Source organism: Heloderma suspectum, chromosome 10 (genome assembly GCF_057233095.1).
Source record: "Heloderma suspectum isolate Gila_16-S chromosome 10, 16-S_ref, whole genome shotgun sequence".
NCBI classification, from domain to species: domain Eukaryota; kingdom Metazoa; phylum Chordata; class Lepidosauria; order Squamata; family Helodermatidae; genus Heloderma; species Heloderma suspectum.
In genome coordinates, this window is record NC_139467.1 from 30,698,833 (window position 1) to 30,719,498 (window position 20,666).

Below are 20,666 nucleotides of genomic sequence, written 5' to 3' on the forward strand. Positions count from 1 at the left end.
TCAGGGTTTCTTCACTTTGTGGGGAAAGGAGTGGAACTTGACGTGAGGATGCTGTTTGTTTGTTTGTTTGTTTATTATTTTACAACATTTTTATACCGCTCCCCCTCCAAACAGATTCCAGAGCAGGGAACACAAGAAGTACAATGGGGGGAGGGGAATGAACAGCGTATTAAAATTATTAAAAACAGAATGCCAATAAAAACCGTGGCTGGTCATGTAAGGGATGCTTCCTGGAACAGGACCGGAAGCAACACAGTGTTGGCGCCTGCCTGACCCCCAGCGGCAGGGAGTTCCAAAGCATCGCATCCCCGTGTCACAATGGGTTTCAGCATAAGAGATTGCCTTGGGGAAACACCAGCATAATGGCTCAGGAGCCCCAGGAAGTGATGAGCTCAAAGATGCTGTCGTATCTTGGAGCTCATCACACGCTTCTCTGGCTGCCAAGGAGAACCTTAACCTCTCCCCTTTGCCTGTTCCAGGTCCAGGCCCTACATTTGCAGAAGTCCATCCCAGCAACTGTTCAGCAAAGAGGCACGCCGGTGAAGAGGAACTGAGGAAGCGCCTGAAACCCCAGGGCCTGCCAGTCCCACCAACAGGAGGCGCCGTCCGCAGCTCTTCCGATTACCCCCAGGAGCCGAAGTTCTGCCAGGCAGGGCATCCTGGCCAAAAGGCCTCGGCGTGTCTGGCAGAGAAAGCCTTGTCATTCAGCATGCTCAGCTTCCCCGAGGGGTCTTGCTCAGTATTAGGCCGGGAGCACAAGTCTGGCTCGTTACGCCGTACGGAGACAGCCGACCAGTACAAGAGCCTTCACGCCCAGGGCACCGCCAAGGCCGAGGACTTGCTGCCGGCCAACCTTCTGGACGGCCCTGTCGATGCCGAGGTCCTGGACGAGACAGCCACCCACGACAGAGCAGCCAAGACCTTCCCCGATGCCACTCTGGCCTCGGGGAGGTGCAACATCGACAGCATCATCTCGCTGCTCAAGAGCAAATGTGGCAACGGCCATATCAACCTTCACCCTGTGGTGCAGCTCATAGACATCATGAAGGACATCAACCGCCTCTCCCAGGACCTGAAGAGTTGTGGCGTTCACCTGGACTGCAGCGGCCTACAGCTCAACAGCCACCCGTCATTACTTGGCGAGGAAGGCCGGGGTCAGGGCCTGCAGTACAGCTTCTACTCCTCGCCCATGCTGGCCAACAGCATCCGTAGCCCCGAGGAGCTAGCAGCACAGGGCAGCACCAAAGCTGTGCTGTGCAAGCAGGCCCAGACCGGCCTCTATGTGGGAGAGGCAGAGGGGGACGCTCAGGCCGCCCAGTACCCAGCTTGCCAGAGTAGCCCTGCTCTGAAGCCTCCCAGCAGCCTCGACGACGCCAGCAGCTCGGAGTCCGACACCACCGATTACACGGAGCTGGCCGACACAGATATCCTGAGCGAACTGGCTTCTCTGGCATGCCAAGGCCCCCAGTTGCTTGATCATCAGCATGCAGAGTCCCACCCCCAGTTGCTCGCAAGCCAGGGGCTCGATTCCAGGTCCCAGTTAATGGGCTCGCAGCCTCTGGAACACCCGCCTCAGCTAGTAGACTCTAAGTCCCTAGAGCCTCCCCCGGAACCCCTAGCCCTGCAGACGGTGGGGCCCCTGCCTGCCCCGCTGGGGCTGCAGACGCTTGAGACACTCGAACTGCAAAGCCTGGAGCCCTTGTCCGAATCGCTCTCCCTCCAGTCCCTGGAACCCCTTTCTGAGCCTCTAGGGCTCCAGTCTTTAGGGGCGCTGGACCACCAGTTGCTCGACGCCCAAGCCCAGCTTCTGGATCCAGAGGCCCAGCTGCTAGGCCCCCTGCCCAAGTTGTTAGACTCCCAGCCCCAGCTGGGGACAGACGAGTCCCTCGGAGCGCTTCCGCTACAGCCCGAATCCCGCCTCGGAGGCTGTGCCCCGAGAGGGGTGGTAAGGCGAGGGGCCGGGCGGGGAAGGGATGACCACAGGAAGTATGCTCTACGTAGAGCAGATAAACCAAAGATGCTCTGCCGGCGGCGGAGGGGAGGCCGGGGGCGGCGGGCAGAGATTGCAGCTGAGACCAGGGTCCTCCCCATGGCTGTGCCAGTGGAGGTGGTGATGGCGCAGCCAGAGGAAGCCAGGATGCCCGTGGCAACCACAGCAGCAGATGAAGTGCTTGGTCCCCTCATGTCCACTCTGGAGCCTGAAGATGGCCAGAAAGCTGCCGCCACTGCCGCCAGCCTGCAGCCCCCAAAGCCCAAGTGCCGTGGCATGCGCAGGATGGTGGTGAAGATGGCCAAGATCCCTGTCTCCCTTGGGAGGAGGAATAAGACTACATACAAAGTCTCCTCCCTCAACAGCAACCTGAACCTAGAAGGCAAGGAGCTGACCGCCTGCAGCTCAGCGGAGCCGACTCCGCTGCTGAAGATGAAGAACAATGGCCGCAACGTGGTAGTGGTCTTCCCTCCAGGTGAAATGCCCATCATCCTGAAGCGCAAGCGGGGGAGGCCCCCGAAGAACCTGATGCTGGGGCCCTGCAAGCCCAAGGAGCCCACCCCGGAAGTCAAGAAGCGGAGGAGGAGGAAGCAGAAACTGGCATCGCCGCAGCCTTCTTACGTGGCCGACACCAACGACAGCAAAGCCGACTACTCGGACGTCCTGGCAAAGCTGGCCTTCCTCAACCGCCAGAGCCAGTGTTCGGCTCGCTGCTCCCCACCCCGCTGCTGGACCCCGAGCGAGCCGGACTCCATCCACCAGGCCCCCGACACCCAGAGCATCTCCCACTTCTTGCACCGAGTCCAAGGCTTCCGGCGGCGTGGTGGCAAAGGCGGCGGGTTTGGGCGTGGAGGGGGCCACTCTGCCCGCTCTGCTCGCTGCTCCTTCAGCGATTTCTTTGAAGGCATCGGCAAGAAGAAGAAGGCTGCGCCGGGAGCGGCCATGCATGGTGACCCCGCCCACCCACGGAAAAGGGGCCGGCCAGAGCCAGACTCCATGGAGAAGCCCAAGAGGAAGCGAAGATCCCGCAAAAATGGGGTTCTGTTTCCGGAGCAGAACCTGAGCCAGAACTTCAGCGATGCGACCTCTGAATGGTGCGGAGACAAGGACAGCCCTTGGATGTCCCACCACGGACACCTCTCCAGCCAAGCCAACAGGAACTGCAGTTACCAAGGCACCGACTCTCGGACCTTCCACTCTTCTGCGCTGGAGCCAAGTTCTTCCAGCAGGTCTGGTTTTTATGGTGGGAGCAACCCATCCTCCCAGTCTGAGCTAAGCCAGGAAAGACAGAGCCTTTTCACGGGCTACTTCCGCTCCCTGCTGGATTCGGATGACTCCTCTGACCTGCTGGACTTTGCCCTCTCCAATACGCGCTCCGAGTCGCGGAAGTCCACCACCACGTATACGGCCCCTCCCAATGCTATCGCCACCCAGAGGGGCATGGCATCTTACCCGAGCCGAGGGGGCAAAGTCACGCCCTCCTCCACCGCTGCCCCCGCTACGACCGAGGCACCCTTCCACACAGTCATGACAAGCCGGCAGTCGTTCCCGCCCAGCAGAGCGACAGGATACAGCCTTTCTCAGGTGGCTTCCGAGTGCCGTGGCACAGATGCCTTCCAGAAGCTGGCACCCCTCTCGGCTGTCTCCAGGTCACCTACCACTCACTCCACGGCAGCCTCCAGCTATGCACAGTACAGCAGCTATGGCGGCGGAGGGCAGAGCCTGACGCCCTCTAGCTTGTTCCAGCAAGGGAAGCCGTACCACGCCACACAGGACTGCCCCAACAACAAAGACTGCAGCTTCACCTACGGCAGCGGCAACAGCCTGCCCTCCTCGCCCAGCAGTGCCCACAGTACCAGCTATGCCCAGCAGACTTCAGCGGCCAGCTTGCCCTTGAGCAAAGCCTCCTTCTTCAACAGCTCGGATCCCAGCCAGTTCTCCAGCGCCTCCCACACGCCCATGCGGTGTGACAGCCGGGCCAGCACAGTGTCCCCGGGGGGCTACATGGTTCCCAAAGGTTCGGTCTCCTTCCAGCCCTCCCCGGAGAACTGCCGGCAGTTTCCCAGTGCCTCCCAGTGGGCTTTCCGGCAAGGCTATGGAGGCCTGGACTGGAACTCTGAGACCTTCAGCCAGCTCTACAACCCGGGCTTTGACTGCCATATCAACGAGCCCAATGTCATCCTGGACATCTCCAACTACACCCCCCAGAAGGCCAAGCAGCAGACGGTCTCTGAGACCTTTTCCGAGTCCTCCTCGGACAGCACCCAGTTTAACCAGCCGGCCGGCTACAGAAGGGCCAACAGCGAGGCCTCCTCCAGCGAGGGCCAGTCCAGCCTCTCTAGCCTGGAGAAGCTGATGATGGACTGGAACGAGTCCTCTTCAGCCCCAGGGTACAACTGGAACCAGAGTGTCTTATTCCAGAGCAGCTCCAAGCCAGGGCGTGGCAGGCGGAAGAAAGTGGACCTCTTCGACGCAGCCCACCTGAATTTCACGACGGGCGCATATCCTTCCAAAAGGGGCACGGGGGCCCGGCAGCCACGGGGCACCCGGGGCGCTTGCAGCTCCAAGAAGGAGCGAGGCACCGGCAAAAGCAAATTCCCTGCCAAGTCCCAGCCAGTGAACCTGCTGTTCCAAGACAGCACCGATTTAGGCCTGGACTACTACAGCGGAGACAGCAGTATGTCCCCACTGCCTTCCCAATCCCGGGGCTTTGGGCTCAGCGAAAGAGACCCCTGTGACTATGCCGGGCCATATTCCATGAACCCTTCCACCCCTTCGGACGGCACCTTTGGGCAAGGGTTCCAGAGCGACTCCCCCGGCCTGGGGCAGGCAGAGCTGGACAGCAAGCATTTCTCCGCCTTGCCCCACCAGCTGGCCGCCCCGCCTCCTCAGCAGACTGTGTTTGAAGCGGGCCTGCAGAAAGCCTTCTCGCCCAATTGCTCCCCAACCCTGGCCTTCAAGGAGGACCTACGGCCCAGTGACATCCGGAAGCTCCCAGCCTGCGACTCGCTCAAACATAGCATGCAAGGGGCCACCGGCATGCCCCACTCGGCAGCCGCGCACATGGCCTGCCGGGACCTGTCCATGTCTCAGCCGCACTATGACTCACCCAGCTGCAAAAACCCCAGCTACTGGTACTCCCCCACCTCCAGCACCCGTAGCCCTCCCTATGACAACAAAGCCGGGGTCGGGATGCTGGTGGACTTCATGGGGAGAAGCCCGGACGCCTCCTGCCTCAACCCCCACCTGACCAGCCCCCCCAGCACCAACCCTTCCAAGAGCGAGAAGGAGCCCATGGACATGGCAAGGGCTCACCACCGAGGGGCCTACATTTGCCCCTTGATGAATGACTTGAATATCTCCCCAGTCCCAAGAGACTCCATGCTGCCGCTGCAGGACAACTATAGGTACCCCAGCTTTGCGCCCCAAGGGCACCCCATCATGGCCGCAGCCCAGAAGAGCGGGTTTTTGGGTCCAATGCTAGAGCAGCACCCCGAGGACACATTCACAGTCACCTCATTGTAGTGTCATCTGAAGTGCCAAACCAGACAACAAGGTTTTGTTTCAGGGTAGGTGCCGAAGGAAAAGCCGGGAGGGGAGCAGGCATGCTCGGGGGAAGAGGGCATCTCGGGCCTGCTGTGCACATTGCCAGTGTCCCAGGCGTGCCAGCAATGGGCTTCTTGGCACATTAAAAAAGAAAACCAGAATCAGGGTGCATTATGGGAAGAGAAAAGTGGCTGGCTTTGGGATACTTGAAGACCCGGGTGGAAGGGGAGGGGAGGGACGATGGGGTCAGCATTGCCTTCCCAAATGGATGTCCAGCAGTTACTGGGTAGGGATGGGGCTTTAAGGTGATGCTCGTGTGCAAGCCAAGGCATTTCTGCATGCTGCTAATATATTCCAGCAGTACAAAAAGGAGGATAACAGTTCATAAACAACACCAAACACATGCTGTAAAGCACCCAACATTTATGTATAACAAATACATATGCACATCATTGTACACTAAGATGAAATTCAGCGGTACGCAGGCAAAGTGAACCTCTAAAGCAACAAAAGAGGAGATTCAATTTAAAGCTACAAAGTACACCAGAGGAGATTTGACAAGCATACCAGAAATGTGCCCGTTTTGTGTATCTGCATCAGAAGTTATCCAGTAGTCTTATGAATTCTTCCTCTATTAAACAACCATTTCTGTTCTGTCAGGACCAAAGGCAGGCAATTATTTAAACAGAGTAGTCCATATATATTGGCTTATCGGTTGTTTCTTTTTTTGTGCAAAAAGGCTGCTTAGGGCACAATCCTATGCAAGTTTAGAAAGGCAAAATCCTGCAACTCCCAACATTACCCAGCCAACATGGCTGGCTGGGGAATGCTGGGAGTTGTAGGACTTTTTCTGTCTAAACATGCCTAGGATTGCACCCTTAAGGACTATAGATAACAACTAAAATGTGCAGTCTACTATTGAGTCCTACCTGGTGGGTGTTTTACAGCATTTTGGGGTGCTGGCTAATATATTCTGCCTCACATCGTAGGACTTAAGATAGGCAGCAGTGTGTTAAGAAATTATCCCTTCTCATATGACAGCAGGATACGGTTCCCTGTGTCTCCCCCTCCCCCCGCCCCCCGGTTGGCTATATTATTTCTGTAACATCTGAAGGATACCATGTGCCTGGAAACAAGTAATAAACTGTCTCCAGGGAGCAGTGATCAGCAGAGGTTCCTGAGCACATGTTTTCAGATACATAAACACCTTTCCAAGATTACAGAAAGGATGTGGTCCTGCAATAGGACCTGTCTTTTGCTATAACTTGGGAACCAGCCTTAAAATTAATGGAGGTGGGGGTGGAATTACATGCTGTAAGCGTAAATACTATGCAGCTAGCCCTGACATCCAGATGCATACCCAAACTTGAATAGTCTTTCACTGCTTCTGCAATATGCTTCAGCTGGGCTTCTGGAGAACCTCCAGAGGAAGGAAGTGCTAAAAATGTGAGGCAGTGATTGAGAAAGCCTTCCTACACACTGTGTTCAAAGGAGGTGCCTGTGGTTAACAGAACGTTTGGGTTGATCTTTGGGAGAGTTGCAGGCTGTAAAACATGTTGGATATGAGCTCTTTGTTTTATTGTAATGTTATTCTTTTTGCTGCTGTTAGTTGCCTTGAGTGCTATATGCAGCAAGGCAGGATATAAACTGAAATAATAAACCAAATCAGTGACTAATATTTACTGCTGGATAGGCTAACACCAAAGGCTAATGGAAGCTAGTGCAGGGCTCTGGCATGTGAGTGCAGTGTGCTTATGTTACGTTCAGTACCTACGCAATGGTGGTAGAAGGTTGTCACCTCCAAATCTCATTGGGTGTGTATGTCCATGCAGAAGCAACATACACGCAAGTGGCTAGAAGCTATTCCACATTTTAGCAGGTCAATCCCCTTCTCTCTCAGGGCTTGGAGGACTGGAATTTGTGATGGCGATAAAAATTGGTCTGGCGGTTTGTGCCAACGGTTGTCACCAGGCAGAAACAAAACTAGGAGGAACGCACAGATAATTTTCTGGGAAGCGCATTGTTCACTGAGCTGATGGTGAAAAGATTTCATTTATTTGGTGGGGTGGCCGACACTGCAGGGTCAACATAAAAAAAAATAGTGGGATCTGAATGCCCCCTTTGCCTTTTGAGCTTTGCTTTGTTTTATTTTTAATTGGGTGGCAGCAAATGAGCAGCAGGGCTCTGTGTGTGAACTTCAAACAGAGCTTCCCATCCATTAAAATTAGCACTGGCCAGCCGCAGTATTCTTGGGGCCAAGGCCCACTCTGTTCTCCAGATGGCCCAGGCTTCAGAAGTTTGTTTTGCCTGTGGTCACGCTCTGTAACAACCTTCCCCAACCTGGTTCCCTCCAGATGTGTTGGACTACATCTTGCTTCACCCATCAGCCATGCTGGCTGGGGATGATGGAAGTTGTAGTTCAGCACATCGGCAGGTTACCAGGTTGGAGAAGGCTGTTCTGTAACATATCTGGCCTAGGTTTTACTGAGATGGTTTTACTGGCACTAGCCTAGGACCCTGGGGAGTGGTCATGTGAGCACCCTCCTGCAGTCCATAAGGTGCTGCAGCTCACACATGGGTTTACCATCTCTCAGACCTCTTGAGTATCTCTTATCCTGGGCATTACCTACAAAATATGCAATGAGGGGCTGGAACTGACCACCTGGCTGTACCAAAGTAGTAGCCCTGTGTCTCGGCTTCTCCTCCTCCTCCTCTTCTTCCTTTCTACTGGTAATGTCCAGTATAATAAAGAAATGCCTGATTTGACATAATTGCTTAGCAAGTTTTCCTGTCTGCACCCCACTTCGTTGGCTGCTTGCCATGAGACTCATGGTGTGATGACGTCATGTCACATGTTTGGTCTTATGGAGGTATTGCTGGAAGAGAACAGAGGATGCAGAGTGAGTCTGTCTCTTTGGGCGGCACACACGCGTGTACTCATATGCACAGCCATAACGTCCACCTCCTGCAACTTTCTCTCCATAGACACATACACACACAACTTTTAAAAGCAGCTTTTAAAAACTCAGGTTAACCTACCTCACTGGGTTGTTGGGGGATGAAACATGGGGAAAGAGCACATATGCCACTGCGAGCTTCTTGTAGGAAGGGCAGGGTCTAAATTTAATACATATATATTTGCCCTTACAAGCAAAACTGGGCAAAACATTTAGCCACCCCTCAATTGAAGTGAAATAGTGACTGTAAGGGGCCAAATCAAACTGCTTTGCAGGCTGCACAAGCCACACTAGTTGACCACCTCCGCCCTAAATAAAGGCAGTATGGTTATGCCCAGAGATGCTTAGTAGGTTCTGTTTAAAGGGACAAATCAAACCGTAGATTCCAATAAAGGGATTTGTCAGGCAAAAAGGTTATTGGTCCCTTGGGTTCCATGCTCCAGAATAAATACCCAAGCTCTGACAGAACAAGCTGTGTTTTGATATATGTCTCTTTCTTGTTTTCTCTCTCTTTCTCTGTCTCTCTCTTTCAGAGCTACTTTAGCCAGCACTTTTTCTGGAACACTTTTCAAGTTCTGTATTTAATGGAAATCAAAAACCGACCTTTTCATTTGTTTGTTGGTTCTTTTGTTTTTGTTTTTCTAAAAAAAAAAAAAAAAAAGAGGAAAAGGAAAAGAGGGAAAAAAGAGAGAGATAATACCCCCTAAAAAAAAAAAAGAAAAGAAAGAAGAAAAGAAAATATATTAAAAAAATAAACTTGCTTTCTTTGAGAAGGGCACGGAGGCGATTTTTGAACCAGACTGTGTTGTCAGCCCTCTTCCCACCCCACAATCCAGCAAAAAGACAATCGAATGGTCACAGCCACCGCTCGGGTGGAGCAGGAAAGCATGGGGGGTTCCCATGATCCTCTGCACCGCCCGCCCACAGCATGCATACGAGAAACACACCAAAAGGCAATGGACAACAACCTAGGACAGCCACAGGGAAGGGGACAGTTGTTTTTGCTTCTTTTTCGGGGAGGGGAAAGAAAACCATCTAATCTGTGAACTCAAATGAAAACTTGGTAATGAAGACTGAAGTTGCGGCGTTTTCCTCCTCATCTTTCTCCCCCCTCCCCTTCTTTTGTGCAGATTTCTTTATTTTTCTCCCAGTTTGTTTGCATTTTTTAAAATTACTTTTGTTGCTTAAGTTCTTTGGAGAGCCCAGAAGATTTTAAAAGTCTGTGAATGGATCTTGGAGACACCATCATCTCCCAGTAAGTAATGATCTCTTCCATCTCCTTGGCGTTTTCTCCTGTTCCATTCACTTAGGATTCTCACCTGCCTGCCTACCACTACCACCACCATCATTTGCCCTCCTGCTGGAGAATCCCTTATGGCTTTCTGCCATAAGGGCTAGAAACTTGTTGATCAGTGCTCTTGTAAGATATGAAATGGTGAGCATGAACAAAGTGGAAAGCTTCCACTAGAAATCCACAAAGAGAACACATCTCAGATGCTAGAAACATGGCTTTGTTCTTAAGAAAGCCCAACGTGTTTTGGCCCAGATTTTCTTAGGAGCCTTCTTCAGGGGATTCCTTACATGCCAGTTGTTGAACAAACAAAACATTTCTTCCAGATTCTTCCAGATTCTCTGAAGGCTATTCTAAGGAATGCCCTGAAGAAAACCCCAAAGAAAATCTGAGCCAAAGCATGTTGGGCTTTCTTAAGAAAAAAGCAATTTTTCTTGCATCCTGAGGCATGTTCTCTCTTTGTGGATTTCAGTGCTCTTGTAACCTCCAGACCTGACTACTGTAATGTGCTTAACATTGTGATGGCACAAAAATCTGCTTGTCTGTAAATGGGGAAAAGAATAACCAAGAGCGCATTCAGCCCATAGCACACTAGATGCACTGGCTACCGGTGTGCTTCCAGGCCCAGTTAAAGGTGCTGGTTTTGACCTGTAAAGCCCTTTAAGGCCTGGGACTGCAATACTTTAGGGATCCACTCTCCTTGTATCAACCTGCATTACAGTTGCCATCAGGTGAACCAAGCCCCTCTTTCTGTTCTCTCATTACAAGCAGTCACATTGGTGATGATAAATGGGGCTTTTGCCATTTGTCCCTGCCTGTTTTCCATAAGAGCTGCAGGACTGTCCTCCCATTGATTTAGGGCGCAACCCTATGCGTGTTTAGACAGAACAAAGTCCTACAACTCCCAGCATGGCTGGCTGGGGAATGCTGGGAAGTGTAGGACTTTTTTCTGTCTAAACATGCATAGGATTGTGCACCAAATAACTCCAGTCACAGGCTGGAGACAGGGGCCAGTTCTCTCAGAGCTCTGGAAGTGTCATGATAACAGCATAGTTGCCCCATGGTGTACACACTCATCCTGTTATCACACCCAGGATGCTTCCACACTAAACATGTAGTATGGAATTGCCACACTTCATTTACTCGCTCACAGCAGTTCACTCACTGCTGCTATCCTGCTTGGTGGGCATGAGATTAAATTGGAGGTTCTCAGCTGTCAGGGGTCTGGCTCAAGGGTCAGTTGAAGGTACATCAGGATGTACCGGTAGACGCTGATTGATTTGCAGGAGGTTGGCAAGACTTTCTGGCTCCCAATTGTTTAACAATAGCAACAACAAAAAGGGCCCCTCCCTCCCTGATACTAGAGATCAGAGGTTAGACTGTTCTAGTAACTCAGATGGAGTGGCTATGGTTCAGTGGTCGAGCACTTGCTTGGCATGTAGAAGGCCCCAGGTTTGATCCCCAGTGTCCCCTGGTAGGGCAGGAAAAATTCCTGCCTGAAACCCTGGAGAGCCGCTGCCAGTCAATGTCGACAATACTGGGCGAGATGGACCCAGGGTCTGACTCGGTATAAGGCAGCTTCCTATGTTCCCAGATGTACATTTGTAGTATGCAAGTTTTCCCCACTCACAGGGAGAAGTTGACATTTTGCTCCACCTGCTATTTAGTAGCTGGCTTTTCTCCTTATTCACTATTCTGCGCCACGACTTGGCTCCAGTTGGTAGACCTCAGGGTTCTCATAATACACAAAAGTAGATGCCATAAGCCTGAGTCTGCCCATGCCTGATGTAGGCCCCATGAAGAAAACAGTAATGATGCGGTGCAACCTCAAAGAGGGACAAGTCAGATTGCCAAGTGACCAGGAAAAAACCCTCACCAGGCTGTGTGTGTGTGTTTTCCCCAAATATCAGGGCCAGAACTTTTTGTGTAAAAGCTGGAATTTGGGTATGACATAGCTGTGTGGGTGGCAAGGTACCATTCACCTGACATTCCGTCCAGACAAAGCAGGAGAGCTGTTAGTAGGTGGTTGATTGGCCAGATGGCTGGTGTCCAACCTGTTCTGGAGGGGGTTGAGTTCCCCCTAAGGGATCAAGCATGCAGTCTGGGGGATGCTTGTGGATCCAGCCTTCTCCCTAGAGGCTCAGAGCAGCTTTTATCAGCTTAGGCCGATATACTGACCCTAGCTGGACAGAGATGGCCTCGCTACAGTTACCCACATTCTGGTAACCACCTGCTTGTATTATTGCAATATGTAATAATAACGTGAGGCTGCCTTTGAAAACAGTCCAGAAAACTTCAGTTAGTCCAAAATAGGCCAATGAGGTTGCTGACTGGGACTGGGCAATACAACCATATTATGCCAGCACTTTGCCACTTGCACTGGAACCCAGTCCATTTGCAGGCTCAATTCAAAGCGCTGGTATTAATCTTTAATGCCCTAAATCACTTGGGCCAGCTTACCTGAAGGATCGCCTCGTCCCACATATACCTACCTAAAACGCAAGACAATCTCCTGAGGTCCTTTGGCGGGGGGGGGATTACGTGTGTGAATGGCTACTGGGCGTGGGGGTGCCCCAGTTGCAGAATGCCCTCCTTGGGAGATTCTCACCTGGCCACCTATATTGCAGTCTTTTTGGCACCAAGTGAAGATTTTTTCATTTTCCCAGGCTTTTCGTAAAAGCTTTGAGTGGTTTTTAAAATTCTTTGCATTAATGTAATCTCCTGCTGTTGGTTTTATTTTGGTTTCACGCTGTTGCGGGTTTTACTGGGCTTTAGCCTTCATGTTTGTATTTTACTTCTTTTTTTGTACTTCAACGTTGACCATCAACCGCCCAGAGAACTTTGGTTATTGGCCAGTACATAAATATAGTAAGTAAGTAAGTGCGCAATCCTATGCATGTTTAGACAGAAAAAAATCCTATAAATCCCAGCATTCCCCAGGCAGCAAGGGGGATGCTGGGAGTTATAGGGTTTTTTCCAAGTCTAAACTTGTGTAGGATTGTGCCCTAAGCAGTTGCGCTCTGAGCAAATAAATACTGTGAACAGAAACATCGTGAGATGTACGCACCAAAACAGCACCATACCCCCCACCACCACCACCAAAGTGTGGGAAGACCATTGCAATTTACAGAGGAAGAACAATGACTGGGCAGCACTAAGAGCCCCTGTCTGAAAACATCCCTGCCCCAAATGGATTATGTAATTTATTTTTCCAGTGCTTCAAAAACCCATTTTGTCTAAGACTGTAGTGCAGCGTTCCCCGAGCTGGTGTGCTCTAGTTGTGCTGGACAACAAGTCCTAGCACCCCTCAGCCGGCAATGATGGCTGGGGGATGCTGGGAGTTGTAGTCCAACACAATTGGAGGTCACCGGGTTGGGAAAGGCAGTAGGGGAACAAAAAACATGAGCTTATGCCCCACAAGCAAGGTTCCTGCAGTGTTGTCACCTTGCTTCGGCTCTCTTAAAAGCAATTGTCCTTCTCCAGCCTTAGTAAACCTGAACTCCCATTCAGTTCAGCCCTTCAGGCTCTGTCCTTGCTCACTTTTGTTCTTTCTTTCTTTTCCTGGCTGCAGTATGCCCCGGCATGCACCTGTGCTTTTAATCCTCTTGATTAGGCTGTTCCACCATATGCACACACCTCCTCACTAGACTGCCATCAGAAAGCGTTTTTCCGGAGCGCAGGTGCCTGTCTGGGTTTCGCCCCTTTTCCTCTCCAGTTTCCAGCTTTAATCAGGAGGTACTCAAAGTCATCAGGGCCTTGTAATTTGGCACTAATTGTGTGCCAGGTTTGTTTCTCTCTGGCTGGTTCAGGTTTCAGAGTAGGGGCTTCCCTTTTAACAATCAATCGATATTGGATTAGCATACTGAAACAGCCATATTAAAGACACATTAAGTGCTCATTTAAACCCATTCAGTGGAAAGGTGTATGGGGGAGGAGGCCTGTGTACTTTTTTAACCCTTTCCATAAAGTTGATCCCCTTGTCTGTGGGGCTGAGTGTTCGGATTGCCCCACAGCACTGTGCATTGACAGTGTGACATGAAAAATGGGGCAGGGGAGAGAACAAACAAACAAAGAAGTAAGTTGCTACTGAAGATCTGAGCTGTGTGTCACAGCAGCAATAATAACAGACGACGCTGCTTTGCGCAGACTCAGATGTATTGGTCTGCCTTACCCAGTAATTCATGTATTTATTGTCTACTGAGACTAGCAGTGGCTTTCAGGCAGAGGTCTTTCTCCTCAACCACTTCTTTCAACTGGAGATGTCGAAGATCGAACCTGGAACCCTCCGCATGCAAGGCTGGTGCTCTGTCACGGAGCTATGAGCCCCGCTGCAAACAAACCGCTTGTTATGTGCCTAAAAAGTCCAGGCACTGTACAGAACACATAGACAGGCCCTGCCCAAATTATCTCCCAGGTTAATCTAGACTGCCAAATAATTAAAAACTGGAGGGAAAACATGCGAACGAAGGAAGCTACATTTTATCATTGGTCAGTGGAGGCTGATGGCTCCGATGTCAGTGGGGCAGTGAATCCACTCCAGGTTTCAGTCAGAACTCTAAAGGAGCTATCCAGGGTGCACCTTGGAAAGCTTCTTTAGAGTTCTGACTGAAACCCGGAGCGGATTCATGGCCCCACTGACATCGGAGCCACCAGCCTCCCTTGCCATTGGTTCACCTAGCCCAGTATTGTCGACACTGACTGGCAGCGGCTCTCCTGGGCTCCAGGCAGGATTCTTTCCCAATCCCTTCCCTGGAGTGGACAGGGATTGAACCAGGGACTTTCTGCATGCAAAGCACGTGCTTTGCCACTGTGCTACAGCACTGAGTACAGAATTCAGCAACCGGAGAGTCTCCACATTTTTTTTTTAAAGAGCATGTTTATACATCCCTCAAGGCTATGAAGATTATCTGGAAATTGTGTGGGCTGAGCAAGGCCTGCTGAAGTCCCAGTGGCCAGAGGGGGGGCTGATGAATCCGATTCCCAAGGGCTGAGATAGCCCAGCTTCTGCATCCTGAGTAGTCCTGTGCCCCTAATCCCAAATGGAGCCACATAGGTGAATATGCGCACATTGCTTTAATTTATATCATCTGTTCAGGTCCCAGATCTAGTAAGTCACAAAGAAGGGATCTGGTGTGTCCTCCCTGACATGCTAGTTTTCCATACTCAGGAACAGGGCGAACGAATGGTTGGGCTTTGTTCCCCATCCATGTTCTGAAGTGTCACAGCCTGGGGAGGGCTGTATCATGCGCGTGAATATTTGTATTGGTTCTAAGGCAGACTTCCCCCATCTGGATCCTTCCAAATGTTTTGGATGGCAACTCCCATCATCTGCAGCCATTGACCATGCTGGCTGGGGCTGATGGGAACTGCAATCCAAGACATCTGTAGGGATGAGACCTGATGTCATTTCTATACCTGTTTCATTTCTATACAGCCCAATAGGTGAAGCTTTCTGAGCAGTTCACAACAAATCACAAAAATTACAAACCACAGATACAACATTATAATAAAACATAGTGTAGCATTTTTAACTTACAGCATTTAAAACAATTTAGCTAAAATCAATTTCAATAAACAATTTCAATACTAGACCTGTTCAAGACAGCTGACATAAATGTCCCATCATATGCCATGAAATTCCTGGGAGTAGAGGGTACTCTTTTGACACCTGGTGCCAAAAATATGACTGTGTTAGCACCTGGCGAGCCTCAGTGGAGAGATCATTCCACAATCTGGGGGCCACTACTGAGAAGGCCCCCTCCCTTGTTGCCACCTTCCAAACCTCCCTTGGAAGTGGCATTGGAGGAAGGACTCGGATGTTGATTGTGGTGTCCTAGTAGGTTCATGTCAGGAGAGGCACTTCGTCAGGTGTTGTGGTTCCAAACTGTGTAAGGCTTTATAGATTAAAACCAGCACCTTGAACCGGGCTTGGAAACATACAGGCAACCAGTGCAAGCAGGCCAGAATTGGTGTTATATACTCAGACTTCCTTGTGACATAATGTTTATACCACAAACAGAACCACGTACATGGGGTGCGCCATCATATATTTCGTCTGTCCCATCTCCCCATCCTCCATCCAGCTAATCCAGGATTCTCAGACAGTGAAGAACTACGCAAGAGCCCTCTGGGATCAGACCAAAGATCTGTCTAGCCCAGAACTCTGTTTCCCACAATGGCCAACCAGGTGCCTATGGGAAGCTTGCAAGTATGACCCTCTCCTGCTGCTGTTCCCCAGTGACTGGCATTCAGATGCATATTGCCTCTGATCCTGGAGGGAGCATATAGCCATCATGACAAGTAGTGGTAAACTTTGAAGTGCAGATGTTCATCATGATAGTCCCCAGAGCCACGGCCCCAAGGAAAGTCCAAGGCCCCAAGGAAAGTCCAAAACCGAAGGCAACTATGCCTTTCTGTGGAACTCCTTGCCTCTGGAGGGAAAATACAACATAGTGTATTTTCAGCACATGCTGAAGACATCTTTATTTCATAATAAACTATGTTTATTAATTTATTTTATTTACAACATTTATGCACCACTCCACATTTAAACAAATTCTGTAGCTGTGAACAATAAAAGATATGAAGAATAAAACACCTTATTAAAAGTTTTCAAAAACAGAATACCAATAAAACTGTGGCTGGTCCATCAAGGAAGGCTTCTTGGAATAAAGATGTCTTCAGCATGTGCTGAAAATACACGATGTTGTATTTTCCCTCCAGAGGCAGGGAGTTCCACAGAAAGGGAGCCACCACACTGAAGGCTGTACTCCACGTGGATTCCAATCAGGCCATAGGTCCATGCAGAACCACCAGGAGCATGCCCTCTGATGGCATCAGTGACTGAGCAGGTTAATAAGGGAGAAGGTGATCTCTCAATCCATATCCACAAACCAGTTCTTTCAGTTCTCATTTCCACCAGGAGCAGGTCTTTAGTAAAGTCTGAGGATGGGTCATCGTCCCTGCCAACCAAAAGGTCCTGGCGCTTCAATCCTGTGAGCCTTGAAACCTCCACTACACCACTGATGACAAGTAGCCATTCCTTAGTCGCCTCCTTTCTAAACAAAAGAGCCGCAAATGTCATAACCTCTTTTCATAGGGCCCTGTTCTCTTTAGCTGCCCTCTTCTGATCCTTTCCCAGTTCTACAATATCCTTCCTGAGATGAAGCACTGGCAACCCAATACACTATCCCAAAAGTGGCCTCACAAGAGATTTGTGTACACCTTCCCCATGCTGGACTAGAGGGACCCTTGGTCTGATCCAGCAGAGCTTTTCTTACGTTCTTAACAACAAAAAAGCCCCCGCACCCCGCAAACAAATCAGGCTGTTCTCATCCTTGATCGCTGTGTAGGCTTGCACTTGTATATGCAGGGCATTCCAGCTCATGGGGAGAAGGAGGCAATTGGCTCCACCCACTCTTTGGTATTTGGCTCCTCGCCTTTGCACTCTTTTGCACGATGAGCTGGTGCCAGGGGGTAGACCTTGGGGTCCTCATAAACAACGAAATGCTTAAGCCAAGTGCCCGGCGCCCTCCCCCTAGCACTGGCCTCAAGGTTGGGCGGGGGAGGCTGTGGGCAAGAGGCCCTCCTGCTTGTCAGTGTCACCTCTGTCCTTTTGCTTGCCTTCTCTTTCTGGGCCCAATCCAGACAACTGCCCAGCAGGAGAATGCAAGGCAAATATAGGGTGCTGCCTCATCTCACTCTTATCACTGGTTGCACGCTGGGTGAGGACAGGCGAACACATAGAGGAGGAGAACCAGGAAGCTCCAGGGGTCGGTAGTGGGTCCCTCAATGCTGACCCGTGACACGCGCTCCAGCTGCCGCTCACTCAGGCTTCAGCTCCGTCTCGGCCCGCCAGCCTACCTGCCGCTGCATGAGAGTCATGACAGCGGGGGATGGGGTCCTGCCCACATCTGCCACACACACCCCACTTCCAGCTTCCCTTGCTCTGAAGGAGGCAGCGTTGGTGGGAGAGCAATGCAGAGGTTTGTTAGCAACCACTTGCTCGTACCTCCACTCCCATATGCAGCTCATCCTGCTTGATCCCAAGGACAGGCTCTGCCCGTCATTTTGGGCTGCACAATCCGTAGGCGCAAGCAAAAAGCTTTGGCTCTTCCCTTCCATCGAAATCACACGTTGGCAACGCAAAAGACGGAGCTGAGAGAAGGACTGCAGAGGAAGGCTGTAGCCAAGGCACCCCCTTTAAACAGGTGTCTCTGGAATGGATATGTTGCCAGCCATCTCTCCTCCTCCGCTCCTGCCTACTGGCGTCCATTTTGATGCCACTTTTGAGAGCCTCTCAACAGTCGCTGTCCAATGGGTGCCTTTCTCTGCTCTCCCATGCTAACTAAGCTGAACGAGTCTAGCCGTCACAGTCTCTATGACAACTGATCCCTCAGCTCGCCTCATCCTTTGCCTCCCTAGGATTCCTGTCACTCTGTTTCTTCTGCCTGAGGACCTCCAGCATCGTTCATGGGAGGGTCAGGCATTCCATTCCTCTGCATTTTTATGCCTCTTGATCCCCACATGGGCAGGCCTTTGGAACTACAAAGCCAGGCGTGTTGGGCCCAGGAGGGGCTTCTGACTGTGTCTGCTTAGCCATGACTGAAAGACCTCCGTGGTGTGACCAGGGCTACATTTTGATTCCATCCCAGAATTTGTATTCCACATCTCTGAACTGCATGAAATAATCAGTGCCTCTGATCATACACACACACACACCATGATTTCAGTACTGAGTAACTACAGCCAGCCCTTGCACTTCTTGAGATTTTAAGGTGCAGAGTTCCCATGTGAGCCTACACACACACACACACACTCCAGAATGCTCCAACATTCAGTTACTCCTGTGGGACCTATGCCTTCCATTTGACGTTAGACTCCAATTTCCAACATCTCTGCCCATTGGCCACCCTGGATGAGCTGATGGAACTTGGGGTCCAACAACAACTGGAGGTCCACAGGTTCCACACCCCACCCCTGCCATAGACCCTCCTTTCCCTTAAGGGGTGGTGACCCCCATCCCCCACTCTGCTGATGCTCCCAATGGTCCAGCCAAGTCTCTTGCCTCCCATTTGTTTTAGCCCTGGTAGTCAGAGGTCTGGAAGGTATCAAGGGCCACACTGGAGGCATTCAAGACGAAGCTGGACAGCCATCTGTCAGGGATGCTTTGAGTTAGATTCCTGCACTGAGCAGGGGGTTGGACACGATGGTCTTATAGGCCCCTTCCAACCCTACTATTCTATGATTTTATGATCATTCAAACCCCCTCCCACTGATTGACAGAGAGCAATGTGCTGTGAGCAGACAGCAGATCCAGTGTCGAAATCAGCTTCCAGAGAAGGGTAGGCGGAAAGACAAGCCACACACTACGGCAAGAGACCATGGCTCAGCAGTATAGCTCATGCTCTGCGTGCAGAAGATGTTGGGTGCAGTCGCTGGGAGCCCTGGTTAAAAGGATCTCGGAGCTGGGAAAGGCCTTTTCATGATACCTTGGACAGCTACTGCCAATACCAAGCTATATGGACCAGTATTCTGAGGCATACTGCATTAGGGAGGGGAGGGAGGAATTTGTTTGGTTCACATTTTGCACTTCCCAAACAAATGGATGAATTGGAATGCAATTATCTTGATTTTTTCACTTCTCTGAATTTTGCAGTGCAGCTCTCTGATCAAAAAATGCATACCAAAATAGGGGAAATTGCACACACAAAAGCATCTGTTGGGGACAAATAGCATGCAAGAAAGATGTTGTATATTAGGGGAAATTGCTTGCAAATGTGCCTGCAAATTTTCACACCTACAAAAAAGTGCATCAAAATGCAAATGAATTTTTCATGTAGACTTTTTGGTTTTTTAAAATCCTGTAACTGATGGGGAAAGGGGATGGAACAAAGTTGTGCTTGAAAAGATGCAAACATCATAGAAAGTGAAGCAGGCAGAGTTGTCCATCCTTACTCCATGTAAGGCAGCTGACGGCAAACACTACATACTGTTCAGGGGCCTCATAACAAGACTTCATATTCCGAGTTTGACCCTCATTTTGAAAATGTGCACTTGGCCCCTCTCATTGGTTGCTTTGGCCGAAAGTTGTTATCCTCCTAACTACTTATATTTCATAATGTAAATTCTTCTCTCTCTTTTTTTCTGTTTCCAGTTTCCATAACCAACAGGAAAAAGACCCCTCCCACCAATCACACTGGCTATGCTCTTGCAACAAACTGTGGCTCCTCTTGACATTGCTTCATGGGGCGGGGGGAGAATGGGGGGAGTTTCACCAGAAAAATCCTCGTTTCCCAAGAAATCCGAGCAAGAAGATGGACACCTCGTGTCGCCTTTCCTGCCCTCTCCCTACCTTCTCTGTATTACTGTGCCCCATTTGTTCTCCAACTCCTCCCTGCCCCCTCAGTCCCAGGTCTGTCACTGAGGTGCTTGTGTCCCTCTACTGAGAAGACGCGGGTGGGATGGGGTGACGGGGCTTTTCTTTCTGCACAAAACCAGCAATTGTAAATACTTTTCAAAAATGTAAAAAAAAAAAAAAAACAATACAAAAGAGCGAACACAATGAAAACACACACACACACACACACGTTTTCAAAATCAGAAACAAACGTTTTGTGGACAAAAATGAAAGTCCGGATAGAGTCAAAGCAGGAGAGAAGCTAACTGTGTCAGGTATGCACTGAGAAAACTATTCGCGGATTGATTGACAAAAAAGTAACAAGAACCTATTTATTGTATATAACGTTTTATTATAAATCGTGTATTGTATATTGCATCTGTACATCTGCTGTGGTTTTGTGATGTGCAAATTTCAGCATGGGTTTCATTGAGGTTTTAAGTTGCTTTTTTATTGTTTGGGGGGATTTTTAAAATTTGTTTG

General features: G+C 50.4%; 1 protein-coding gene across 1 annotated transcript in view; it reads left to right on the top strand.

Moving 5' to 3' along the window:
• AHDC1 (AT-hook DNA binding motif containing 1) overlaps nucleotides 1-20,336 on the top strand; it is a 229,701-nt gene extending 209,365 nt beyond the window's left edge. Inside the window, exons 4-6 of the mRNA XM_084815744.1 lie at nucleotides 480-5,559; nucleotides 9,027-9,748; nucleotides 19,941-20,336. Of these exons, the coding sequence (XP_084671870.1) occupies nucleotides 480-5,515 (5,036 nt within the window). The 3' untranslated portion in view covers nucleotides 5,516-5,559; nucleotides 9,027-9,748; nucleotides 19,941-20,336. The remainder of the gene's footprint in view (nucleotides 1-479; nucleotides 5,560-9,026; nucleotides 9,749-19,940) is intronic.
• Nucleotides 20,337-20,666: the final 330 nt, after the last annotated feature.